The 26,813-nt window shown below is 59.2% G+C and overlaps 3 protein-coding genes across 8 annotated transcripts in view; 1 reads left to right on the forward strand and 2 right to left on the reverse strand.

Annotated features, from left to right (window-relative positions):
- The window catches only part of LOC126945506 (emerin-like), a 365,730-nt gene that overhangs the window by 35,432 nt on the left and 303,485 nt on the right, over window positions 1-26,813 (forward strand). The gene's annotated exons all lie outside the window — the stretch shown is intronic.
- Window positions 1-26,813, reverse strand: part of NAA10 (N-alpha-acetyltransferase 10, NatA catalytic subunit) — a 126,262-nt gene that overhangs the window by 15,720 nt on the left and 83,729 nt on the right. The gene's annotated exons all lie outside the window — the stretch shown is intronic.
- On the reverse strand, window positions 1,875-26,224 carry HCFC1 (host cell factor C1). 5 transcript variants are annotated; one of them, XM_050775417.1, is made up of 26 exons: window positions 25,022-26,224; window positions 18,855-19,003; window positions 18,404-18,564; window positions 17,508-17,716; window positions 16,502-16,586; window positions 15,823-15,929; window positions 14,522-14,701; window positions 14,089-14,448; window positions 13,600-13,760; window positions 12,854-13,051; window positions 12,310-12,534; window positions 12,067-12,171; window positions 11,599-11,818; window positions 11,202-11,344; window positions 10,909-11,047; window positions 10,478-10,698; window positions 8,353-9,829; window positions 7,893-8,056; window positions 6,799-7,243; window positions 6,158-6,478; window positions 5,906-6,024; window positions 5,667-5,804; window positions 5,130-5,315; window positions 4,571-4,871; window positions 3,872-3,935; window positions 1,875-3,689 (listed from the first exon to the last, which is right to left on the reverse strand). In XM_050775417.1, exons 1-26 carry the CDS (start codon window positions 25,212-25,214, stop codon window positions 3,650-3,652), a joined length of 6,111 nt encoding a protein of 2,036 aa, XP_050631374.1. In that variant the 5' UTR covers window positions 25,215-26,224; the 3' UTR covers window positions 1,875-3,649. The 5 variants fall into 5 exon arrangements, with proteins under 5 accessions (XP_050631374.1, XP_050631373.1, XP_050631372.1 ...); XM_050775416.1 differs by having other exon boundaries at window positions 6,799-7,372; XM_050775415.1 differs by having other exon boundaries at window positions 6,158-6,475; window positions 6,799-7,375.

A 26,813-nucleotide genomic window follows, 5' to 3' on the forward strand; every position in this document is an offset into this window, starting at 1 on the left:
TGTGATCCACCTGCCTCGGCCTCCCAAAGTGCTGGGATTACAGGTGTGAGCCTCCGCACCCGGCCTCGGCACTGACTTCTTTACACAAGTGACACAGCTCTAAGGCCAGACAGTAACTGCAGGTGAGCCCACACCCCCGTTCTCTGGGCCTGTTTTCCAGCTGCCCAAATCTGTCTGTAGCTCTATGACTGACCCGATGATGCTACAAGGCAGCTGGGCTGAGCTGTTCCCTACCTTCCAGGCCAACAGCCCACAGAATGGTTCCAGCCTTTGGGCGTGGTGCTGCACTGCTGGTCTTTGATGCCACAGTGACCGTCTCAGTCCCTGCTGCAGGCTGACCCACCCAACCCCAAACAGTTCCCCTTTGGGGTGCTTGGTAATGAGGCTGACGCCCCTGGCAGCTGGGGAGGCATCCTCTGTGTGCTCGCACCCACCCTCGGCCTTGGCTCATGCTCAGGGGATGAGCTTTGTGCCCAGCCGGGCACAAAGTATCTACCTGCCCTGCTCACAGGCCTGTCATGTTCATGTCCAGCCTCCCTCCTGCCTCCCCAGGCTGAGTGGTACCCTCAGACGGAAACTCGGTATTTTCAGATAAACACCAGAGGCATGGCTGATGTGGCCCTTGCCTTCTGGAGTGTGATGCAGCCGTGGTGAGACAGGTGAGCTGAAGGAAGGCAGAGGGTGGGTATCCCCGCAGGTGCCAGCTACAGGAGTGGGGTGGGAAGAACCCTTGTACCACCCCCACCAGGCAAAGCGCCCAAAAAGTCATTTGCCAAAGGCCCCTCGGTTCTGGGGCCAGCCCCATGTGGCCCCTGGCCTCCACCAGCCCCAGCCATGACTCCTACCACTCTGCTCTAAAGGACACTTTCCCACCCCTCTCCTTAGGCCTCTGCAAGGCTAGGCTCCAAGGCAGGTCACAGTTGCTGCAGTGGGTAAGACAGAGCCACGGCTCCCGGTGTCAAGCCCTGGCCAGTCTGCTTTCCCCGCCCCCACATGACACAGCACACCCCACATGACAGAGGCTTCCCAGAAGACGTGGCATTCAACAGGGCCTTGCACACACACCCATGCCACAGGTGGAGACACGGAGGCTTTTGTTACTCCGGGAGCTTCTGGTAGCAGAGTGCCTGGGTGCTCTGAAGAAGACTGGGCAGTAGAGGTGTGTGGGGGAAACAAAGGCAGGAGGCGGGGGGCTTTGAGAGGGCAGGGAATACAGGTGCACCAGAAGCACCAGGCCCCAGAAGCGGGATGTCACTCCCCTTGGACTCGTCTAGGCCTATGCTGCTCCGGCCGCCTTGCCCCGGGGCTTTCTGGGCCTCCTGGTACAAATTCAGCCCACAGGATCCCAGCTGTCCCACCGACCCAGCCACTAGGTGGTCAGTCTGGATCATAAACTCTGCTTCTTCCCCTTGGGGGCATGGCTCACATGTAACAGGAAGCCAGAGGAAGGGATCCACCTCTGCAGTACCCATGGTGTACTTGACTCAGCCCACCTACCCCCAAACCCACCCAAGGAGGCTGCCGCTGGTGACCTGCCAGGCCTTTGCCCCATCCTATCCTCTAGTGTAGGAGGGGAGGGAGGGAGGGACATCTGGCCCCAGACACAGGAAGTCAGCAGCAGCTGCCCAAGGGATCCTTTGGCCCTTGCCCCCTGCAAGGCAGCTGCCAAGCAACCTGCTGGAACCTGGTCCGACTTAGTCCAAAGACTGCAGGCCACAGCAGGGGCCTCACTCTGGGGCCTTCTACACTTTCACCAGGTTCCCCTCCAGAGCTCAGGTTCCCCTCCAGGGGACTCCCGTGAGCCCAGGGCAGGTCTCAGCCTTCCTGCTGAGGCCTCCTGTGAGGATGCCGGGACACAGTGAGACACCTAGTGGTTATTTCAAAAAAAGTCTTTTAATTGTTCAAAATAGCACAAAACGACATCGCACTATGGTAATATTGAGTCACAGGAGTTACTCTACAATAGTGAACGGTGTACTCTCCTCAGAAACAAATCAATAGGCGCGCAAGAGAAGGGATGGGGTAAAACAACAGGACCAGGTGAGTGGGCTCCAAGGTGACTAAACGTGACATTTTCCACAGCGAAATATACTATAATACAACAAACCAGAGGTCCTGGAGGACACAGGCTGCTGCATCTCCAGGCAGAGGTCGGTGGGGGAGGGCTGGAAAGATTGGCTGCTCAGTTTAAATCCTTCTGACTTGCTGGCAAGCCTTGCTCCTTGACGGAAGTTCAGGGTCGGGGGCAGAAAACTCCAAACAGATCCCCCAGCCATGGAGGCTGGCCTGGGTAGCTGCTGCTGGCGGCCTGCTCCACTGCCCTAGCCTCCCTTGTGGGTGACATTACAGTTGCCCTCCTGGGCTGCCTCCAAGGACGCCTGGTTCCCCTCCATTCTCCACCCTTTCCATGACAATTTGGGGGAGGTAGAGCAGTGCCTGCAGAAAGCAGCAGCCCTGGGTGGGAGGCGGTGCCGGTGGTGCTCAGGGAGGGGGCAGGGGGAGAGCTGGGAACCCAGGACAAGGAGGCCCCAGCCCTCCCTCAAGCTCCCCCGGCCTCAACCCTATAGATGCGGAGTGATCGCCCATGAGGAATGAGCTGTCCTTCCTTTGTTCCAGCGGCCTGAGGACAGGCAAAAGGGCAGAGGGCAGGGGCCAGCAACAGGAAGTTGGGCTGGGTGGCAAACAGCAGGCCCCACGTAGCAGATTTCACACCTCTCCTGCCCTGGCTGGCCCCAGCTTTTCCTCCAGAAAGATCCCTGCCAAGAATTAGCCAAGAAGAAAAAAATAAAAAAACAAAAACAAAACAAAAAACAAAAAAACAAAAAAAAAAGAAAAAAGATTACACATTCTGTACACAGCTAACAACAAGAAAAAAGGGACAAAACCCCACACGCTAAAATTACAATGAAAGTGTGAACTTCACCAATTTCAACCTAAAAAACACAACAAATGCAGCAGTTGGCAGTGTGGCCTGCAGGGAGGTCTGCACAGGCACTGCCCAGGCCGCCGTGGGGCTCCTTGCCCCTTTTTTCTTTTTCCTTCTTTTCTTTTTTAAAACGGGAAAGAAGAGGGGGAGGGTAGAAGAGGTGGGAGCACAAAGGCCTCTGAGAAAATGTGTAAGCTTCCTGTGGGGTCACTGAGCAGGACGGGCCGGGGGAGCCTGAGGAAGGGAAGTTAGGTGACTGGAAACACAGGGGAAGAAAAGAAAACAGAACCAGACACCCAGGCCAGGGTGCTGGGAAAGCCACTCTGGGGAGGGCCAAGAGGAGTGCCTTTCCTCACTCCATGCCCGCCCCCCGACCTGGCCCTCAGGAACGCACAGCCTTGGGAGGGCGGAGCTGGCTGTCCTCAGCTCCGCCTTCCCTCCCCGCAAAGGTCTCTCCCCAGGGTGGGCAGCAGCAGGGAGGAAAGGAAGCGTGCTCCTCTCTCTGCTTTCCCATCTGCCTCTGCTTCCTCCCAACAGCAATGGTAAAATGTGCTTTCTTTAGATTATTTTAAAAACAGAGAGAAAGAGAAAGGGGAGAGGAGTGAACAGCGGCTCGCGAGGGTGAAGTGCGAATGCCGGGATGGGGCGGGAGGGGTGGGCCCTGGCGGGTGTTCCTGAAGCAGGGGGTTCTGGAGAAGAATCCAGGGGCTGGTCAGCTTCCTCTCACTGACCATCGGCCTTAGATTTCTTTGGAGCAGATTTCCTTGGAAGGCAGAAAAAGGAAAGAGAAAGTTAGTGTGGGCCCCGCACCACCGGAGGCCCTGCCAGTGCAGGGCCTGGTGTGGGGCCGGTTACGGGCCCCCAGTCAGTCATTTGACGAGAGGCTGAGCCCAGCTATTTCCACTCCCCAGCCTCGAAGGTTCCTGAAAGGGGCTTCCTGCTTACATTTCTGGAGAGGACATGGGCCGCTTGTTGGCCGGCTTGGTGCCAGAGCTGTCTTTACTGGTTTCTGGAAGGAAAGAGAGAGATGGGTGAGCAGCACTGTGACAGAACAAGAGCAAGGAACACATGTGCCCTGCCCACCCACAGAGCCTCTTGGTGCCACATGGCATGACCAGCAGCTGGCAAGCGTGGGGCACCTGCCCTGTGGGTGGTCACCTTTTACGCCACACTTTGGGACCAGAACACACCATCACTCACTCCCCTCTGGACGTAGGTTAGAAACCCACTCAGCTCAGCTCAGCTTCCACCTCTCACTGTCCTCCCATGTCCCAGAGCCCAGGGGAGCTGGAGCAGGCGCATGACCTGACAGGAGGTAGGCTGGCCTCCATCCTTCACCTGCTGCACTCCAGGGACGTGGGACACGCTGTTTTCAGGCCTGGAAACCTACACTTTCCTACCAGCTCTCTCACTGCTTGTCCCCTCAAACATCCTGAGGCAGTGTCCCCTGCACCTCCAGGCCCGGAGCTGGATCCCCTGCTCCACTCGATGGCCGCCTCCATGGGGGGCTGTGTGCACACCAAAGGAAGCAGGGAGACACTGCACGTGGGAAGAGATCTCAGGTGGTGACAGTTCCTCCTGCTGCACCCAGCTTCCTGTGCCTTCCCTAGAAGCTGCCTGAGGAGTCCCACAAAGGACACTCACCCTGCAGCCACCTCACTTGTGTGGCTGGGCCATAGCCCTTCTCATTGCGGGCGGCGATGCGGAAGATGATGGCGGGCTTGGTGGTATAGTCGATGTGGGCGTTGGAGAGGCTGGAGGACTGCACCAGGCAGGAGGGGCTGGGCCCGCAGTACACCCGCATGAAGGCCAGCTGGGCCGGGGTGGAGCTCTTGAGCTCGCCCCCAGCCTGTGAGCTCTGGATGGCCAGGTACACCGAGTATTCGATGATCTTGCCGGAGGTCACAGAGGGTGGCTCCCAGGTGAGGTGAGCACCGTCCGGACTCTAGAACCCAGGGGGTCAGGTCAACAACAGAACAGGCTAGAAGCTTCCATAACTGACTGATCATGGTTCCCATAAGCCATTTTCTAACATAGTAGAGATATTCCATGTCGTAGTTCAAGGGGCTTCAAAGAGATCTTCCCCCAAGTGGAAGGACTAAGACAAACTGGGACTCAAAACCTAGCCCTCCTACCCCCCCACCGGCTACCTCATGTGCAGGAACCAACCAGGGACAGACGGCCACCCGATGGCAAGACTCACTTTGCTGATTTTAATGGCACAAGGGGCCCCTGGGAAACCAGGCAGACACGTCTTAAAGGCTGAGATTTCGCTGAAGGGCCCCCGGCCACAGGCATTGATTCCAGCAACACGAAACTTATAGGCTGTGCCTGGCTGCAGCTCCTGCTTCTTCAGCTGGTTATAGTCGGGGACGGTGCCCGAATCATCCTGGGAAGAGAGGAGTGGCATGAACTCCACTGTGGAGAAGGCAGTTCTGAGCCACCCCAGGAACGTTGCAGGTCCAAGGTGATTACGGGCCAGAGGGAAAAGAGGTCAGCGGTGGCTGGCCCCTCACAGCAAGGAGGGATGTGGCAAGGCTGACTGTGCACAGGTACTGGAGGGAAGGAACCAAAGCTCTCCTTTCCTACTGCTTCAGGGGGGATGGTCTCTGCCCACCTTCCTCAGGCTTCCTGGCTACTCAGCTTGGCCCAAAGATGGAAGAGTTTCCTGTAAGCCCCGCTCAAGGCGGTGGAGTCAAGATTCACCCACCTGAGGACATCAGCACCTGGGGACACTTACGTCTGATGGGACAGCATCATCTGGTGGCAGGAAATAGTGTGTCACCATTACATTGGTGCCCTTAATGACCCCTACATCAAACCACTGGTTCTCCTTCTTCATGGGGGCTTTGCTGGGTGGGGGTGGCAGGTCCGGCTTCTGGAAGACAGAATCGGTGCGACGAGATCAGGCCTTCAGTACCCAGAGGCAGTGCTGCCCCCCAGGCCCTGGCCTCAGGAGCCCCAACACACCCGACTCACCACACCCAGGGACTCGATGCCATTGGCCACTTCAGTCAGGGTAGCTGCAGCCTGCAGCTTGGCTGGGCTGGCCACCACAACCGGCTGGGGGGCCACAAATGTGTTGGATGGGGCCAGGCCTGGGAAGAAAGAAGGTGTCAGCAGGAAAGACTCTGGAGACCTGGCTCCCAAGTGGGACCGAGCCTCCCATCCTGCCCTCACCTCCCTGGGTGCCCCTACCACCCCAGCACCAATTTGCCCTCAGTCGCTTACTCTCAGTGGCCGTTGAGGGCAGCAGCGCCACAGTGCTGGGGACTGTGCCGGCCAGCTCATTGAGGCAGTTGCTCTCAATGGCCGGGTCGTTGAGACTGTCGGCAGGGGCCAGGGCCTCAGTGGGGAGGTGGTGATGCTGCTGCTGGGCCTGGGCCTCCTGTAGCTGCTGCTGCTGCACCAGGGCAGCCAGCTCCTGCTGTGTCAGCACAATAGGGATGGTGGTGGCCTGGCCCTCCTGACCCTCGGCTGACAGGTGCCCCAGCTCTGCCTGCGTCACGGTTGCTGCTGCCTCAGAGGTGTCCATAGGCTCGCCAGTGCCTGCTCCAGGGTGGAGAGAAACACTACTCACTAGGAAGGCTGGCCGCAAGCGGGCAGCCCGGGCGGAGGCCCCCAGAGCCTGTCCACCTCCCACTGTGCTCCACTGTAGACTAAGCCCTGGCTGAGGGGCCCTGCCTGTTTCCCGGGCGCTAACCCCGGCCAGCCTGTCTTTCATGGCAGTCCCTACTACCTGGTCTGCCTGGGGTCCCCTGTGCCTGTCCTGCCTATCACATCTGGCTCATGCCACCCTCGAGGGAAATGGGCTCCTCTTCCCAGGATGTCTCCATAGCCTACTGCTCCCCCAAGGTGGCACCAGTGCTCACCCATGACGGCCTGCTGTGCGGCCTGGAGCACCGCCTGGATGGCCAGGGCCTGGGCTTCCTCCGTGGCTGCAGCCTGGGCGGCTGCTTCTGCAGCGGCAGTCACTGCCAGCTCCTCAGGGGTGAGCCCCGTTACCATGAGGGTGGTGGTGCCGGCTTGGGCCTCAGCCATTAACTCTTGGGGAAGTGATAACTGGTCTACTTCAGACTGCGCAGGTGGGGGTGGCTGGACCACCACAGTGGCCACCACCGCAGAGCTGGCAGACTCCTGGCCCGAAGATGGCTCCCCTGTGCTGCTCAGATCCACGGCGGCTGGGAGCTCAGGGGTCTGGGAGGCTGACAGGACCTCAGTGGACTCCCCCATCAGGGCTGTGGAAGCCGACTGTAGAAGCTGCCGTGGCGGCAGCTGCTGGCGAGGCCCTGGTGACACCTGGAGTTCCTCTGGGGGCTGCAGGATGTCAACAGCAGAGAATGGCATGTCAGAAGTTTCTGTGTTGGCTATGGTCACTGTTATTTTGGCCGGGATGGGGACTTCAGTAGTCAGAGCCCTTGGGGCAGTCTCAGTCATTGATGAAATCTTCTAGAAAGGGAGAAAAGCCCCTGTCAGAGGGGAGGAGAGGGGCCAGAGCCAGGCAGCAGGGCTGAGAAGCAAGCCAGCCTTCACCTTTCCTTGTGGGCCTAAGTTTTCATTCTTGATGGGCTAGCTTGAACCCATGTTAAATAGGGAGAGAACAGTGGTTCTCTGAGCAGCATGAGGACAAAGGCCCTTGAGACCCCCGGTCAGGTTTAACCTGTCCTCAGTCACCCTGGCCTGGACAAATGGGCACTCAGATCCCCACCATGTCTTATATAGGCTGCGGTGAAGTGACACGCGATGGGAACCAGTCACAGAAATAAAAGCGCCCCAGGGATGTGGGGGACAGTGAGGCTCCTGCCTCCTGCCACAGCAGGCACCGAGGCTACCCTTTTATGGTCCGGAAAAGGGACCAGGAGCGGCCCCATGCCTGGTACAAGAGCGACATCTGGTGTCTAAGTGTGGAACTGCATGGGCGTAGGTGAGGAAGGCAGGGAGGAAAACGGCCCCCCTGGGCTCTTACCGGCACGGAGGGGCCCGGGACCGGCGTGGACTGCGTCACAGTGGTCACAGCCCGCGTCAGTGTGGAGGACACAGTTGTTGTGATGGCACTGGAGCTGGTGATGTTCACGCTGTCGCCCTGGGTGCTCTCCACCTCTCCCTGATCGCTGGCAGCGGGTGGGGGGTCTATGGGGGCGACAGGCAGGCGGCTGCTCAGCAGAAACCCCCCAGGCCTGCACTTGGCTTGACCACCATGGACTTCCTCTACCACCAAGGGGAGGGCCAGAGAGGGCAGGACGGGGGTCCTGGAGACCTCCGTCTGCTTCAGGTATAGCCAGGACGCCCCAGCCCACCCCACTGGTAAACTGGGCACCAAGGAGCCCGACTGGTAGACTCTGGACGGACCCCCGCCATCGTTGTCTTGGCCTCTCGGCCTGGGGGGCTGGGACACCATGAAAGTCAAGCTACCCGCCTTCACTCACCTTGGTTTGAGCTCATGTTGGAAGTGACAGTGGTGGCCGTGTGAGTGGTGCCCGTCTCGTGGGTCTCACAGGGGGGGTTGGAGCACACCCTCTGCGTTGGGAAAGGAGCCAGCAGTGCGGTGCCAGCCTGGGGGGTGACGCTGGGCGCCGCCGCCACCTCCAGACCAGACTCCAGGGTCCTGTGGGAAGAAGTGGCGTCGGGAAGCAGGGCGCCCATGCTGACTGACATGGTGGTGCCGGTGGAAGTGGTCTGGTGTGTCTCACAGGGGTGACCAGCAGGGGGCTGTTGCCCACCCTCGGGCTGGCCCGTGCCCCCATTTGAAGTGGCGGTGGTGGCCGTGTGGGTGGTGCCTGTCTCGTGGGTTTCGCATGGTGGGTTGGAGCACACCCTCTGGGCGCTGCCTGCATTCGAGGTAGTGGCGGTGTTGGTGGTGCCTGTCTCGTGGGTCTCACATGGTGGGTTGGAGCAGACTTGGGTCACGGTGGCCGAGGGGCACAGCAGTGCCTCCAGGGCCGTCACAGTCACTGTGGTGCTAGGCGAGCCACCCTGGAGGCTCTCGCACGCAGGTGCCGTGCGGGGCTCCCCAGCACCCATGCTGGAACGGGCCATGGCAGTGGTGTTGGCCATATGGCTGTGGCGCCCCGTGGGCAGGTCCTTGCTGCCTGGGCTGCTCAGCCTGACTTTGCTACTCAGAGGGGCCAACTGCACAAAAGCAGGGCCATGGCCCCCAGGTTCCCGTGCCATGCTTGGCCCAAGGAGTGGGCCGGCCGAGCACGGGGCCCCGGTGGCCATCACAGTCATGGTGGTGCTGGTCGTGCTGGTCTGGCGGGTTTGGCACTGGGGCTTAGAGCCCTGAGCTGCCTCCAGCGCCCCAGTGGCCACACTGATCCGGATCACGGCAGGGGTGCCGGCTGCACAGGCCCGACGGGCATCTCGCTGGTGGTTGGCGCCGACACTTGACATGGCTGTAGTGGCAGTGTTGGTGGTGCCCGTCTCATGGGTCTCGCAGGGTGGGTTTGAGCAGCCATGCTGCCCGGCCATGTTGGAGGTGGCGGTGGTGGCGGTGTTGGTGGTGCCCGTCTCATGGGTCTCGCAGGGTGGGTTTGAGCAGACTCGAACGACACTACCATTCTGCTGCCCCACAGTCGAGGTCACAAGAGAAGCAGCTGCCTCCTGTCTGTCACAGACGAACTGCACTTGGGTGGGCTGGGGGTGTCCCCCAAGGTTAGCCACAACAGTGGTGGTGGCTGTGTTGGTGGTGCCAGTCTCGTGGGTCTCACAGGGTGGGTTGGAGCACACCAAGGTGACAGTGCCAGGCTGCACATCACCCTGGCCTGAGTCGGCAATGGTGACTGTGGCAGTGGGCTGTTCTGTAGTCGGGGAGGCCAGAATGGACACAGGGAGGTCGTGCACAGGCTGAGCCTCCACCCCACTGGGTGCCGTGATCAGAGTTACCTGGGTGGGCTGGGACACGGGCTGGGGAGACACACGAGGAAGAGAGTTAGTGCCACAGCTGGCTGTCTGCCTGTCCCTCCCACTGTCCTGCACTGTCACCGCACAGGCTGGGACCACTGACCACTTCTCAATGGCCCTGGCAAACGTAAGACCCACTTGCCCCTGCCCCCAAGACACCGACTTGCTCAGACGCCAAGGAAGAGGCACCACTTTGCCTCAAAGGCAACTAGGATGAGGAAGAGGCTGTGGGGACAGGGCAAGGGGAAGGCAGGAGCCTGGCTGGAGTCAAGTCCTTTGTCAGAGAATGGAAATCTCCCTCAGTGCTCAAAGGCCAACAACAAACGTTTCACCGTTTTCCTTAATACATATGAAGAGAACACCGCACACACATGCAGGCGAGCTGCAGTGTCCTCTAGAACACAGCGAGAGGAAGAACTCGGTGTTCAAACACCAGGCATGGCCAAACCATGACGGCCAAACCACGGACTATGACACAGGGACCATGTGACACCAGGAAAAATACCCCAGGTGAAGAAAGGCCCTCCATGGCTGTGCCCGGCAGCAGTGCAACCCCAGGAAGGAAAGGCCTGTGGCTGGACGGTGTGAGCCTCACGTGCTTCCACTTGTGTGGGGTCCCTCGCCCACACGTGCCCTCAGGCCCTGCCCTACCTGCATGGTGATGGTTGGGGTCGTGAGCCCGCCTGCCGCTGTCAGCGTGGTCTGTGCGGCAGACACAGTGATGGCAGTGGGGTTGATCACCTGGCTTGAGAGGGTGGCGATGGTGCCCAAGGTGGTGATGGGCGTGGCCAGGGAAGCACTGGTGCTGTGGCCCCCTGCCCCGGCAAGGCTGGTGGAGACCGTGCCTGTCACTGTGCCTAGGGTCGTGACACCTGAAGGAAAGGAGGCAGAGTTGGGCCAAGGCTGCTGCTGTCTCCTTCCCAGCGGCTCCTCCCACACAGGCTGGGGCACTCTGGAGCTGCTTGCACAGACGGTTCGGGAGAGAGCAGCTGCTGTGCCCCCAGCTGTGCCACGGGGATTGGAGGCCAGCCTGCTTCATTATAATCTAGGGGCAGCAGGGGCCCTGGCCTGTGGGTACACACCTGTAGTGCCTTTCACAACCAACGTGGTGACAGCTGGCTTGACAGCGGAGACGGTGACGGGTGTGACTAGGCGAACACCCCCCATGGGCACAGTGCGGAGAATGGTGCCTGGCTGTCCCGGGGCCCCCTTAAGCACCACCTGGAACACCAGAGGAAAGTGCCACCAATGTCACCACCAGGCTGGTGGATGCCGCCAACGCTGCCCCTCCCAGGCCCGTCGGGAGGACCTGCGTGGTGTGCTGGGGTGGACTACACTAGGACACTGGACTGAGAGACGGCTGGGGGTGCCTCACCTGCGTCACTCCCTGCTGCCCATGACCAGTGGCAATTTTGGGGACAGCAGTGATGATTTTGGCAGGTGCTCCAGTTCCTGAAGTCATCACCTTGGTGGTGATGATGGTGATGGGGGACTTGATGCCAGGACTGCTGGTCACACCTGGATGGGAGAGTGGGGGCCCAGGGAAGACAGGTTCTGTGAGGGCTGCCCCTGCTGCCCCTAGATTATAATGAAGATCCACAAGTCACAGCCACAGCCCGGCCCATCTCCCCACCAACCTTAGACACCAAAGGCGGCAAGGAGAAGGTAGAAAAGGGTAAACTAAACGGAAACACAGCACGCCTCATAACCCAGACTCCATTTCCCCTCCAGCGAGGACCTGCAGACATCCGTATGTCGGGGGAGGCCCCTACCTGTGGCGCCCGCCTGGGTGATGATGGCCGACATGGGGATGGTTTTGATGATGGTGGTTGTGCCGGGCTTGGTGGTACTGGGGGAGACGCTACTGATGCCCAGGATGGTGGGCTTGGTCCCCGCCCCACTGGCCTGCGTGGTAGTGATGATGGTGGTGGGCTTGCCATCTGCTGAGGTCACCAGCTTCAGGATTGTTCCCGCTGGCAGAGGCCCTTTGGTCTGAAAGAGGGAAGCAGGTGCATGAGCTGGCATCACTGCCAGGAAGGGAAGTGTGGTCTGGCTACTCTCCGCTGGCAGCCTTGGTGGGTCAGGGAATGTTCTGGAGGCTGTTGGTGAGGGGACTGAGCAGCAGAACCTTCTGAGCCATGTGTGCTCATGGGATCTTCCATGGGCAGGGACGCGAGTTCTTCCTGTGGCCTGGCACCCAGGCCCCCACTCTTGCGTATGTGTAGAGACTGAGAGCTCACCTGGATGATCTGAGTCACAGGACCCGTGGACGCCTGGCCTGTGACTGCTGAAGTCTGAACTGGTTTGGTCTGGACCACCGACATCACTTTGCCCAGATTGGAAATCTAAAAAGGAAGGGATGGAGCAGGGAGTGATCTGGAAACCAAACAAGGGCATGGCCTGGCTGAGACTCTCCTGGAGCTGGCCCAGGGCAGTCAGTCGCCACTGGCAGTGGCCGTAGCCTGGCAGCACCCATCACTCACCAGAGCGCTGCCTCCTGGGACAGAGATGGGGCTCTTCACCAGGGTGATGGTCTTGGTGACCCCGCCCACGACTGTGGTCACCACCTGGGCTTGCTGGGCCACTGTCACAGTGCCTGACTTGTGCACTGTGATGATAGGGCGGGTAGACGTGTTGGTGGCGGAGGAAACCGATGTCCCCACCTGGGCAGCTGCAGTCTTCAGCATGCGAGTGGCAGGGTTGCTCACCTGGAGGAGGCAGAGATGAGTGATGGGCCAGGCAGAGAAACAGATGGGGAAACCACCCAAGAGGTCCATGGCGGGCCCACAGCTCCTGCCTCAACACTCACCTTCCTCCTCCTCCCGCTCCCAAGCCCAAGAACAGCTTGGTTCCCCCTTCCTTTAACAGGCAAGGGAGGAGGCTGAGCCCGCAGGTCTCGCCTGAGGTGGTGATGCCCTTAATGGAGACAGCTTATTCTGCAGCCCATGGTCCAACGGCTAGCTCTAAAGCCCGGAAGGAATAACTATGCTTGTTTGATCACAGTGATAAGCCCCAGAAGACACTCACCATGACTGGCGAGGAGGCCACCTTCACAGTGGCTGGGAGGGTGGTAGTGCCAGGTGTCACAGCCATGGTCTTCACGATGGTGGTGCCCGCTGGGACACTCAGCACCGTGGGTGCCGAGGAAGGGGGGATCTTCTGGGTGGCAGCAGCCGCAGCGGCCAGTGCGGCCATCCCACTCATCTGTGGGCTACTGCCAATCACCTGCAGCGGGCACAGGCATGTGAGGCCAGGTCACAGGTGCCACCCACTTCCCTGCTTGGTGGACCTCAACGGAACCTGCCCAGGGGTTCAGCCCTGCTCTGGGGAGCCTCATCCCGCCAGCATGGCTCAGCTTTCTCTACTGCCAGACCCTGCTCTCCTGGCCCCAGACACGGAGAGCTTCCATCACCGACCATGCACAGCAACCCCCGTGGCAAGAGGCTGCTGGGAGCTCTGGATCCTTTCTAAAGACCAGAGTCAGGTCCAGTTCATTCTCATGGGCCTGTGGCAAGCCCAGCTGGCTAGATCCTCCTCTCAGGCTGCAGGACAAGAAAGCCCACATGGCAAATGCCCTTAGGCCTTCTAGGCATTAACTTATTAATTCCCACCACGACCTCACAGGAGCGCTGTCCCGTCTGCACGTCCCAGGAGGGAAAGGCATGAGGTGCGTGGTACCAGAGCCCGAGAGGGATGTGAACCCCTCAGTACACTTGCAACTTAGTCCACTACATCAGCAGGAAGTCCCACCCGCCCAAGTGACCACTCCTCACCGTCCCCTGGGCACTCTGTGTTGGCACAACCATCCGCACTCCAGCAGGCAGGGAGGTCACGGTGACAGGGGCTTTCCCGGCCTGGCTGGTAGGTCGCATGGTGACCAATGGAGTTCCTGTTGTAGCCTGAGGACCGGTCACTTTGAGAACAGCAGGGACACCTGATGAGAGAAGGGGCCAGCCGTCAGCCATCACCTTCTGCATGACGTCCCTAGTCCCTAGCCCCTTTGCCGAGGCTCAGCAGGCAGCCCTGAGCCACTTCTGTTGGCCTGCTTGTGTGGGAGTCTGGCTCTTCTCTGTGCCCTGAGGGTGATCATCTCCACAGGCGGGGCCAGGCTTTAGCATCCCCCCACGACCCTTGGAGACGAGCCCGAAGCTCCTGGCTGCTGGCCTGCTGTCTAGGCTGCTGTCTCGCAGCCCCTACTTGGCCGCTGCCTCTCCCTGGAGGCCAGCCCCCTACTTTCAAATGTCCCTGGTCCCCTGGCTCACCTTGAGTCCTGGCTGCAGTGGGCACAGAAATGGAGCTGCCAGGCACCGTCGGCAAGACCTGGATGGTGGTGGTGGTCGGGGGCGCAGGGGCAGCCTGGGGCAGGAGCGTGATGCCTACTTGGGTCAGCGGCTGCACAGCAGGTGCGGCTGCTGCTGGGGCAGGGCTCTTGGGAGGGTTGGCAGGCACAGATGGGACCGGATTGGGCGTAGGGGAGGTGGCAGTAGCGGCCGTGGCAGGAATGTCATATTTCTGGAGCTGGAGAAGGTAGCTGTCGGCTGTTGCCACTGCCCCCCAGCTCACCTCCAGGGAGTTGGTGTTGGCGCGTACCAGCTGTACTCGGGCTGGGGGTGGTGGCTTTTCTGTGGGAGAACGCAGTTGGTGAGAAGGGGTGGGAGGCTGCGAGAGGAGGGGGGTCGCCTGGGCTGGGCCTACCTGTCTCTAGGTACCAGAGGTCCTTGCAGCAGACCTGGTTGTTCCAGGCCTTGCGGTAGCCGTCACGCCCACTCCAAATGTACAAGCGAGTGTTGATGGCGACTGCGCAGTGGCCAGCCCGAGCGCGGGGGATGTTGTCCTCCAGTGTATCCATCAGGATCGTCTCCCAGGCCATGGTATCTGGGGGAGGGCAGACAGGGGAGGTCAGCAGGGAGGATGGAGAAAACCCGCCACCCCTGGTTGCCCTTGGTTCTTTTGTTGTCAAGGATGGGAATTAAAATCGAGAAGTTATTGGATTATTACATTAAAAACAACAAAACAAAGAAACCCTTTGTGGCAAAAAGCAACACAAAAAATAAAATTACAAACCACCAATGGCCAACTAAGAAAACCATGAGAAACACAGTCAGAGGTTTACCTCCTTGCCCGTTAAGGAACACTACAACTCACAGAAAGAGACGGCAACGGGGAAGGCGGTTTAGGGAAAACGTGATAGAAAAATCTTAAGAAAAAACACACACCCTCACACAGAAGAAATCTAAACTTCAGCCACTGGCGCCAGGGATTTTGATTTTTGGGCCTGCAGCAGCTGGGGCTCAAGGTGACCCGGAGGGGAGCTTCGGCCACCCATCAGGCTTGGCAAAGAGTGGCCTGACCATTCCGTGAGGGTACCACCAGAGGTGCCTATGTGGGCACAGCCTCTGTGCAGGGCAGTTCAGCTGCATCGGACAGCAACCGTACTTCTAGGTTTTCACCCCTAGGATATACACTTGCACACAGGTGGAAACGGTGCAAGGATACTCACGGAGCGGCGCCTGTACAAGTTACAGCAGCACAACCGCAACTCGAAGGAGGCTGCTGCGGGGCAGGGATGTGGAGTGATCTCCAAGATACGGCGGATGAGAAAGGCCAGGTGCGGCCCTGCGTGCGCCAGGCTGCCATTGTTTCTTTTTAAAGGGACCTATAGCTAATGCTCGGATATGAAGAGCCCCTGCAGGGTGGACAGGAAACCACCCATATGGCTGCCTCTGAGAAGCAGAACCAGGAGGAAGGAGGGAGGCCCTGTGCTGTAGAGGCTTTTGCACTTCTGGATGTTGGGCCATTTGGATGGAGAGCTCATTCAAAAAACTCAGAGGCAGAACATTGCTTCAGAGAGCTCTGCCCAATGGATCCTTCCAGTGTATTCGAAAGGGAGCCGTGGGCCCAGCTTGCTCCCCGCACACCCCACACAGCTCTTAGGCTGGGAAGGGCCGGCCTCCTGCAGCCTCCCACAGGCCACTCGGAGCCCGAGGAGGCCATACCCAGGTTGAGACAAGCCAGCGTGTTGGTACACTTCCACTCCTTCTCGTGTGTGGCCACTTTGACGTCATCCATGACGAGAGGCACCCAGCCACCAAACACGTACATTCTGGGAGTGAGGAGGGAAGAGTGGGAAAGGATTGTAGAGTTGGTGCCAAGCTAGAGGCCACCTCTGCTACCCCAGTTCTAGAGCTCGGTCCTCTGGCTCTCCCCAGGAGAGTCCCCAAGGATGCATGAAGCCTCCTGATGTGGCCCTCTCCTGCCTGGTGGCTCAGCCCTCAGGAGAACTGTGTCACCTCTACCACATAAAAGTGCCGTTCGGCTCATTTAAAGCTCACCTTCCTGTCCACAGTTCCTAGGTTCCCTTTAGGACCTGGGCATTCACAAAGACACCCAGGTGTTTGCACAGAGGACCTATAACACTCTGCACCCGATGGGGCGGAGCCTCACAGGCCCAGGGAGGGTCTCAGACTCAGCTTGTGTGTGGCCCTCTCCCCCCGAATCTGTCTTTCCTTGGTCCCCCAGGGTCGTAATGGAAAAATAGGGCTGCCGAATGCCAGCCCAGCCAGAAAGAGGCATCCTCAGGCCTTAGGGTCTGACAGGACAAAACTGAGTGAGAGCCCTTCGGGGGAGGGGCCACGCCAGCCTAGAGAAGAGAGATGCAGGCGAGCAGCCACTCACTTATTTCCGATGGTGGTTGCCGAGTGGAGACTGCGAGGAAGAGGCGCCACCCCGCTGAGACTGGGCTTATTCCACGTCAGTGTGTCTGCAGAGAGACGGAGGAGAAAGGGTTATACAAGCTAGACTGCACACAGGCCGTTCCCTGGATTCAAGCTAGCTCAGGAAGGTAGGATCTGTCTCAGTAAGAGAATTCCATCCCCGGCTTCCCTACAGCCCATGGCAGGCCCTCTGATTGTTGTCATGGTAGCTAGATTCCCGTGTTACCCAGGCAGTTTTGACCAGCCTAGCAATAGCGCTCCTTCAGTACATCCTGAACGCCTGCCTTGAGCCAGCACTGCACTCTGTGCTGGGGGAGGAGTGGTGAGCGCACCCTGAACTCTCCATGAAATACGTTCATTGCCATAACCACCTTAGGCTACAGACATTTTGGCAAACACTGTTGGAAATTTCTCTCACAGGAAACTGTTTCTTTGGAGTGCCGACTCTGATCTATAGGACAACATCGGCATCTCCTCTCTCCCAGCGGAAGAGGCCTGTGGAGATCCACAGTTAGCAATCTTCCCCAACCACTCCTGATACCACCACCTGGTGACCTGCCCAAGCAGTCCCCGAAGGCCTCATGGTTTACCGCCATCCAATGGTACCACAGCAGTCAGACCAGGATGCAGCACTCCACACACAGTCTGACCACTGACGAGTCAAGAGGGACTAACGCTATCAAGATCCAGATAATTCCATTCTAGAAAGCCTTACTGTCTTATTCTCTTCTAGGCCCATAGACCAACACAGCCCACTGAGCCAGCACAGGGCAGAGATAACAACCCCAAACCTAGGGACGATGCAGGGTTCCCCACCCTGGCCCACCATGACAAGAGGAAAGTACAAAGTGGTACGTTCCAGCTCCCTACGAGCCCCACCTCACCATACAACAGCGCCACCCATGGGGCCAGCCAAGAGGCAGACCCACTTTGTCCCACGGCTGCTGGGGTGCTACCACCCTGCTCACCAATATCTAGGGTCCACAGGTCCCCCAGCCTGCAGCCACTCATCCCGCCGTAGATCACCAGCTTGGACTTCTTGTTGTCTTTCTCGGTGTAGACCACGGCAGTATGTGACTCCCGGGGTGGTGGTAGGACCCCATAAGTGATGGGGATATCCCAGGCTACCACTCCGGAGCCTGGCCGTAATTCCAGGATATATAAGTCATTCAGGTACCTGACAAGGAAAGATCAGTTACAGCAAGTCTCAACTCCTCACGCCAGAGGCTTCGCTGGATGGCTATCAGTGAGTGGCGGCCTCCCCAGCACACAAAGGGGCTAGGGCCATGGGAGCTCTGAAGTTCTGCTCCAGCTCTTGAGGCAGGGGCTGCCAGAAGCTCCCTAGCATGAATCCAGTTGGAACAGGGGACAGGGTGGATGAGGCTGCACAGCAGCCCCGAGTCCAGACCCAAGAGCAGGCCCCCACCATGCACACAAAGCTGGGCATTATACGAGGGCTACACAGAGCAAGAGGGGGCGCCAGCTTGGGACTACCTCCAGACAAAGAGTCCTTGGCCATGGACCTTGGAAAATACCCATCAGGAAACTTGTAGGCAGTGGAGGCCGACAAGGAACGCGAGCAGCTCTAAGCCGAGTCTGAGAGCTGGGCCAGCCCAAAGCAAAGTGGCTTTCACCTCCGGCTTGGCCCTTCTCCCACGAGGCCTGCTCAGGGTCAGTAGTGATTCTGGAGCCTGAAAGCTCCTGAGAGGGCATCTGGTGCTGCTCTCTCATTTACAACCCACCACGACAAAGGGACCCAGCTGCGGAGCTCTGCTGTGCACATTCTTTAGGACACCACAGAGCCCTGTGCATGTGAGAGCACACCCATCCGGGGGGTTCCACAGAGAAAAGGACCAAGCCTCACCTCGGAATGTTGTTCTTTGGGTCCTCGCTATCATTGGCCAGACCCCCAAACAGGTAGCATTTGTTGCCCACGAGGGAGAAGCTGTGCCCGAGCCGAGGACATGGAGGGGGCCCGTTTTTGGGCGTCTTTGCTTTGAGTCTCTTCCACTCCCACCGGCTCGCCTGCAAAATCAAGACCTGGAGACTGAACCGTGGGATGAGAAGGCCACCACCGGGGGCCCAGGGCAACTTGTGGTGGAGGAGGAAATGGCTGAGGGTGAGTTAGGGGCCTTGCTGGAGCAAGAAGGTCCTGGGTGTTGGGCCCTGCCTTCTCCTGAGGTGGGCCAAGTTCAGAGCGGCCTTGGCAGACTCTCAAGCATCCCTTCCACCTCCCACTTGCCTCAACCCTGAAGCTACTACCATCAGGTCACGTGAGGCCAAGGAGACAGAGTGAGAACCTGGAGTTGCTTTACCTGGAGCTCGTAGAGGTCATTGCTGTATTTTCCATACTCCACCATCCCGCCAAACACCAGGAGGCGAGTCCCGTCACACACGAAGCCATAGGCTGCACACCCAGGGGGAATGTCCCCCCTCACGGCTGGGATGAACCACTGGTTGGTTGCTGGGGAAGAGAAGGAGGCAGAAGTCAGAACACCCAGGAGCCCCATTCCTCTCATTCCCCAAATCTGCCAGCCGTCAAGCTCGGTGAGAGGGGCTGAGCCAGCACCATTCCTGCAGGTGCTCTAGCAACTCCAGCCGCGCTACCTGGGCCATTTTCCAAACCCCTCGACTTCAGGCCACTGCAAAAGAGCCTGTGACCACCCTGCTTCTAGCCAAGGTCATCTTAATGAGCGGGAAGTTACTGTGCAAGATCCCTCGTCAGCTACTGGGGATCTAGCCCCTGCGTTCCTTCCCTAGCACTCAGTGATCAGACATGAACTTCTCCCCAAAATACCCTATTGGTGGGCCTGTGCTCCTCCTCCCTGGAGCCCACATTTTTGTCCCTTCATCACAGGATCAGGACAGCCAGAGCCCAGAGCAGCACTTTCAAGTGGCCAAAAACAGCGACCACTGCAGGCTGCGAAGGGCCACGGGGATGAGACCCAGCCTCTGCTCTGACCTCCTGGACCTCCTCTGGTCTCCTAGGTGATGGTCCACCAGCATCCCTCCCTGCCCCCGCTGCCACACCTATGCTACTCCAGAACATTCTTGCAAGCCAGAGGTGGCAGTCTCAGCAGAGCCGTGACAGAAGCTTCTCAAAAGCTCATGGGGGTTAGGAGACCACCAAGAAAGAGGGGAATCAGACCCTAGGCACTGCTTTGCTTCCGCAGGATGTCACGGCCAGCCTTCAGCTGGGACCAGGCCCTTCCCTCATGTCCTCGAACTTGACTCCCCTCACACCTGGCAGGCCAGGGCTTCCCCGAAAACCTCCTCCTATGAGGGGTCCCTCAGAGGATTTGCCACACTCTTTCCAGAAACCCCAAACTGGGGGCCAGGTGCAACATCAACTCGGTGCCCCTGAGCTGGCCTGGGTGAGATCTCGGCGAGCAGATGGCGGAAGGAGATGAGGCCCCTTCCACGTGACTCAAGATGCAAGATGGGTCCCCCAGGACATGACAGGGCATGGGGGGAATTCCTGTGGGGTGGGAACTGGGAAGGCTTCCACACAGGGATGCTGTGATATTGTGATATAACACAGACTATTCAGTTTGGTGGCCAAAAGTGTGAGACCATAGAAGAGAAAAAACAAAGTGTTTTTTTTCCGTATTCAGGTGTGCACTCGGGGCCAGGCAGCTGGCCATGGTTGGGAATGCACGCCCCACTGCACTCTGGTCCCACCCAGTCTCACGCTGTCACCCCCAGGGCTCAGTGCAGAACTGTGTGCAAGGCTAGCCCTTATCCAAAGCACAACTCCCAGCCTGGGTAGCACAGGGAGACCCCGTCTCTACAAATAATTTTAAAACATTGGCTGAGTGTGGTGGCATACACTTGTGGTCCTAGCTACTCAAGAGGCTGAGGCGGGAGGACTGCCTGAGCCTCAGAGTTCGAGGCTGCAGTGAGCTGAGACGGCACCACCACATCCCAGCCTGGGCAACAGAGCAAGACCTAACCTCAAAAACAAAAACAAATACAGAAAAACCCCCACAGCACAACTGTACCACCACCACTCCTCCCGAGGCAAGAACACCCCCACCCTGCTCTTCAGCACCCACTCCGATGGTAGGCTTTGAGCAGGCTGACAGTCTCTGCAGCCATCCAGCTGAGTCACTGGGCCTCGGACATGCCAAGCACTAGAGCTCCCCTGCCATTTCCCTAAAGCAGAGGGGCAACACCTGTGCCACCCACGTGTGCAAGCTTGGATCCTGGCCCTCTGCCTCTTTTTCATTCCTAGTGCAAAAACCACCCCAGAAAAGCAAGAGCTGCCAAGGCCAACAGCCTTGCGCACTGGAGAGCCGTCTTGACCAATCCCTGGAGGGAGCTCCATGCAAGCTACCAGGGTAAATGCATAACGAGACCCAAGGCTGCCTGGGCCAACTGCTCTCGGTAGATAAAGGGGCAGAGCCCAGGAGGGCAAGCGACACCTGAGGTCACAGTGTAAAACAGAGACAAAGACAAGACCCCTGTCATTGACTTGAAGTGACCGATCTGTGCCTGCCCAAGGGTCCCATGTCCAAGCAGCCACCCTCACTCCCCTGAGCACCCACCCTCGTGGTCAAAGCTCACAGCTATGGGGCCGTGGGTCAGGGTTTGGAACAAAGCTAAATGGCACATGGGGTCAGCTGGCAGCTTTCCTATCACACGCTGATCAGTGAGCCAGGAGGCCAGGCCAGAAGCGCCCTGTGATATCTTCGGGGCTCCCGCTCACCAGATCCTTCTACAAGACCCAAGAGGTGCCCATCTCATTCTAGAACACTCCAGGCAGGGCAGGGGCCCTCCCCACCCCCATCAAGAGAGGTCTGTCGGGGAGCACAGCTCCTGGTGTGAAGACAAGCCTGCGGCTCCTCATCTCACCCACAAGTCCGGGTTCTACCCGCTGAAAGCACACGAGCAAGCTCTCCTCCCTTCTCCCAGCTTTTCAATGTGACAGCTGCTCTCAGTCACCTCTGAATCATCTGGGGGGTGTCATGTAACCCAATCCTTGGGCTCCTCATCCTGGAAATGCTGGCTCTCAACTGGGAGGGGAAGATGAGGAAAGGACCCTGCCCTAGATGAACACCACTCTAGCTCTCCTCTCCTAAGCAAGGCTGTGCCCTGGCCTCTCCGTGTTTCATCAGCTCCCCCATTCACTTCATGCTCCGCCAGCTCCATCCCTTGTTCACTTCATGTTCTGCCAGATCCATCCCTTGTTGCCACTGTCCCATCACCACCTAGAGACCGGTGCCCATGCAGTGAGGTGGCCGGTCAAGTTCAACGAGCTGCCTTCCTCTTTGTTACACCTGTCACATTCGAGCATTTCCTCTCACACGACGTGCTGAGAGGCACAGAAGACACCGCTCTTGTGCTCATACTCCCAATGGGGTAGGAAGGCTGCGTGCCCCCCTCCCACGATGAGACAAACACCCTAGAAGAGCTCTGACCCAAGCCCGGCCCTCGGGAGCACACAGCAGGGTGACTGCTGGAAAGGGCAGGGCAGGAGTGGAAAGGGCTTCTCAGAAGAGGTGACATTTCAGCTGGGCCTTGAAGGGTGAAAAGGATTTCCCGACAAATGAAACTAGTAGGGCCAATCAGGAAGTGACTTCAAGAGTCTAGTAAGAGGAGAGGAGGGCTTGGTGTGGAAGGGGACAGATCTGATGCCTGCCCGACACAATGACCAATTAGATACAGGGACAGAGAAGAAAGGAGGCGTTTCAAAGGTGATGGGCCCCAAGAGACAGGTGGCAGAATGGCCTCTATGAAGGTTTGCACTCCCGCCCAACTCCGCCACCAGCTGGGGGGGCGACCCTGGACCTGTCACTTCCCCTCTTGGACCCCAATTTCCTCATCTGCAGAAACAAGGAAGTAGTTCCACTAGATGTTTTCCAAGGCTCCCTCCAGCTCCAAGAGCCTATGGACATTACAGAGCCACCGTGGCCAAAGCTCTTGCTTCCCCCCCTACACCCCAATACCTGGCAGCACTCTGAATCCTTTGGCTTGCCACGTGGAACTAAAATTCCCTAAGGACAAGGATAGTAGCTACCCTAAGACCTCTCAAAGCACGCACCCCCTCAAGCTTTCTTATCCTAGCCCGGGACCCCTTCCAGATCAGCTCTCTCCAAAGGTGGAAGGCTTTTTGAGGACTGATCCCGCAGAAGTGCAAGGGGCACAGGCATGACAATATGCCCTGACCTCATCCCAAATACAACAAAAGGAGACAAGACAAAGGTGATGAGGCTGGGCTGGCGGGAGGGGGCAACTCCCACCGATTCTGCTGATTCCTGTCAGCAGAAACCTCGGTGAGGAAGAGGGCATCGGGTCTGCCAGCTGCTCTCTCGAGAAGTCTGAGGAATTGCTGATGACAGTTTCCAAACTGCTACCCTGGAGAATCCCAGAGCTTCATTTTAAGCAGCCCTTTGGAAGGCAGGCTACCCTCTAATGCACAACCTGTCTTTGCAGACTGGTAATGAATTCATGCCAAAGTGGTCAATTTATTTTAACAAATAAATGAATATGCAGAGGCCCCAGGAAGCCAAGGCAGCAGTGGTGGTGGACTTTGGAGCCGATTGTAATTAGGCCCCTGCCCTACTTTCTAAAATTGCGTTTCCCTGCCAGGGAGCCTGCTCCAGGCCTTATGAGAAGAAAGTCGGTCCAAAGAGTGGAGAAGGTGCTGCTCATGGTGACGGTGCCTCTATAAACAGCCCCACCACTGGAGAAGCCTTAGCTTACTGAGCTAATTCCTGCTACTGCAGCTGCCTGGACTGGCACGGGGCACCACCAACCACCAAGCGCCCCCGCCCAGGGGGTGCTGAGAAAGGCCCTGCTCCCTGGAGGCAACAGGTGCTGAGAGACCTGGAACGAAAAAGGGCCACCGGCAACCCCCCAGCCTTTCAAAGTCAACGTGGTAGGTGGCGATAATCTCCGGAGATGTGGAGAAACCAGCACTTTCTGCCTTGGGGGGTGGGGAAGGAAGCAGCACCCAAGAGCCCAGCTCCAGCCTTCCCAACTCCCTCAACCAACTTTCTCCCTCCAGGCAGCTCCAACTTCCCATCCCCAGAGCATCGAGGCCCTGGAGCTCAGTCAAAGGACAGCAGCCTCTCACCGCCCAGGACACAAAGCCCACCCAGCAAGGGTTTGTCTGCAGGGCCACCACCGAGGCCAGGGGATCACCAGAGCCCCCAGAAGAGAACGGCCGCGGAGCAAGGGGTTAGTGCTGGGAGGCATACCTGCCACTGAGGACTAGGGCTTCCCAAGCCCCCTTCACCTGCCTGCAAGGGGCTTTTCCCTCACCCACACTCTTCCAGGTCTTGCCTGGGACAGAACTCACCCTGACTCTGCCTTCTGGGCAAGGCCAGGGTCCTGTGGGCCAAGGGGCAGTCAGTAGGCAACTTGGGAGCTGACCCTTGTGCTAGGGGCACAAAACGGACCAAGAGGCCACCAAGAAAAAGGATGCCACAAAGCTGTCATGGACAGCAGTAGGCTTTCTGCCCTAGAGACTAGGCAAGGCTACTAGGCAGGGGCAACAACAAACGGACCCCACGAAGGCCGTGGTGCATCAGCCATACCTGAAGAGAGAGGTTCCTTCCCCTCCCAACTAACAAGGGCTTGGGTTTTGCAGGGAGGCAGAAGAGCGGGCGGGGTAACCCCCTGGCTCCGCAGAAGCGGAGAGACACAGGACTCTCAGGCCGCTGGGGGGTAACCGGAATTCAGCTTGTAAACCAGAAGTCACCAGATTAGGAGAAAGGGCCACTTGGAAAGAAATGCTGCCAGAAGTCAATGTCGAAAGGGAGACGCGGCCCTGCCGCCGGCCCGTCCTATGGGGTCCCCAAGGCTCCAGCATGACCCGGGTTGGCGGATGTTAAACTCTGCGCCCTAAGGGCGCTTCCCTTCCCTCCCTTTTTCGAGAGACAGAGAACGAATTTGTAATCTAGAAATGGTCATTTCTCCAGAATGGGCACTCGAGATGAGGTAGAGCTGAGCAGGCGCAGGAGAAGGGAGGGAGTGAGCAGAGCTCTGCTTGCGCCAAGGCGACACATCCGCCCGCCCCAGCCCCAGCCCCAGCCCGCTGGGTAACGGTGTGGGTCTGAAGTCACCACCGCTGGAGACCGCCCCTCTCCCTCACCAGTCGGACTAGGGGCTTTCTTTTAACTAACGAAAACCAACCCTCAAACACGGGAGAGACAGGGGAACGGGGAGAAGATCAGAGGAAAGCACTGAAGCCCGGCACAGCAAAGGGGAGGGGCAAGCCGATCAGTGGGGAGGGAGGGGGCGGAGGGAGGAAGGGGGAGGGGGACGAAGGGGAGGGGGACAGGGAAGGGAGGAGGGGGGAAAAAGCGAGGGAAGGGTAGAGGGTGAGGGAGGGAGGAGAGAGAGGAAGGGAGGAAGGGAGGGAGGGAGGGAGGGAGGAAGGGAGGGAGGGAAGAGGGGAGGGAGGGAGGAAAGAGGAGGGAGAGGGAGGAGATGGAGGGAGGGAAAGAGCCGAGAACCCAGCGGGCTTTGCACTCACCCGTGTTGTACACGTGCAGTTCGTCCACTATTCCCTCGTTGCCGCCGCCAAACACCACGATGAGCTCCTTGATGGCCACGGCGCGGTGGCCGTGGCGGGGCCGCGGCACCGGACCCGACCAGCCCACCACTCGCTTCCAGCGGGGCTGCAGGAGCACCGCTGGCGAGTTGGCGGGCGACACGGCCGAAGCCATAGTTCCGGGAAAGGGTGCGGTGGGGAGAAGTCAACAAGCGGGAAAGGAGCCCCTCAATTCCTTCCACACACCCCCTTTCGTCTAAGGCAGCTCTCACGGAGAAGCGGTTCCTCACACAGCGGTAGACGACTCCATGGAGGCCGCCATCTTAACTGCCCTCCTTCCCTTTGGCTCTTCCCTTTCTTCTCGCTCACCCCGTCTCCTCAAGAGCCGCCCGAAACTGTCGAGCGCCTAGGCTCAAGAAGCTGGAGGCCGCCGAGTCCCGTCGCCCCGAGTACTTGCCCGGGCGCTCCCGCTTACAAGCTCGGGCGGGAGGCCCTGGGAGCCGCCATCTTGAGCCGCCTCTCTCTCCTCCCTTCCTCAGTCGTAGCCCTCCCCCGCCGGAAATGGCGGAGCCCCGGCCCGGTTCCCACACCCCCAAGTCCCCAGCACTGGCCGGCTTCCGGGGCGGGTGGAAAGGAGCCACAAGCACCGCGGTCGTCGCAGCCCCGCCGGCGCTCAGACCACAATTGTGGGAGCCGCCATCTTGAGACCGTCCCGCTTCCCCGCCCAGCGCCTTAGTGCAGCCGCCGCTCCCGAAACAGCCTCGACACACCTAACGAGTGGAGGCGGGCCGGAGGCCGGTGGAACCAGCTCGAGCTCTCGAGGGCCGTTTAGGGGCTCGCGCCGTACGGCTTGTGAAGTCTCGCGCCTCTCCCCTTAGTCCGCCTCTGCTGCTCAGGCTGCGCCTGCCGCCGTGGGAGCCGCCATCTTGAGACTAGCTCCCCGTTCCCCCCTATTCTCTTCCTCCTGGGTCAGTTCTTCCACTGCAAACCAAACTCAAGGCAGTGTCCGATCCTCACTTCCCGCCTTATGACTCCTTCCCACAGGAGCCGCTTCAAAGAGCTAGAGTTAGGCCCCGACGCGGCAACTGTACGGCAGAAGGAGCGGTAACGGCAGGGCGCTCATGCCTCCTCCCTGGGAGCCGCCATCTTGTGTGAAGAAGTAACAACTAAACATGGCGGCAGCGGAGCCGGCGGTCGGGCGAGGGGGCGGAGTTGGGTGACGTCACCGCTTCTCCCCACTCGCCCTCGCACCGCTTAGCCCCTGGGCCCAAGCCTCTTAAAGGACCCCTGCGCTGCCTCGCGGCGGGGGTGGGGGTCGGCGCGGCCGCGCGCTGGTCTAAAGCTCGAGCCGCGCTCAGGTCAGGTGCAGGCGCAGGCGCGCCCCGCCCCACGGCCCCCCAACAGGGCGAGCCTCCACGCCTCCGCCCTGGGAGCCGCCATCTTGCCACTTCCCTTCGCCCGGCCGTCCGCGGGCGTCAATAGCGACTTTCAGCACAAAACAAAGATGGCGGCGGCGGCATCTCTGAAATGCCCGGATGAGAGTGCTAATCCCTCCGACGCGCTCGGCCCCGCCCCCCTTGGGAATAGTCTCTCCGGTCGCTGAAGGGACGCACGCCCGAGGAACTGCCTTTAACTGGCAGTGGGGACAAGGGAACGTTGGCGGCCGGGGGTGGCGAAGAGCCACTGCAGCCGTGCCTGCGGCCGGGAAGCGAGCGTTTTCCCGCCCTGCACACACACCAGCCGCAGGAGGCTGCCCGAGGCACGCCGCGGGGGA

This window comes from Macaca thibetana, chromosome X (assembly GCF_024542745.1).
Source record: "Macaca thibetana thibetana isolate TM-01 chromosome X, ASM2454274v1, whole genome shotgun sequence".
NCBI classification, from domain to species: domain Eukaryota; kingdom Metazoa; phylum Chordata; class Mammalia; order Primates; family Cercopithecidae; genus Macaca; species Macaca thibetana.

What these genes read in the sequence shown, in the direction of transcription:
- HCFC1 (XM_050775414.1), bottom strand. Translation starts at nt 25,214, where the DNA reads ATGGCTTCGGCCGTGTCGCCCGCCAACTCGCCAGCGGTGCTCCTGCAG. An exon ending in CCTCTGGTACCTAGAGACAG is followed by an intron (nt 14,449 to 14,521) that starts GTAGGCCCAGCC and finishes GTTCTCCCACAG; the next exon opens with AAAAGCCACCACCCCCAGCC. An exon ending in GGTTGTGAAAGGCACTACAG is followed by an intron (nt 10,699 to 10,908) that starts GTGTGTACCCAC and finishes CCTTTCCTTCAG; the next exon opens with GTGTCACGACCCTAGGCACA.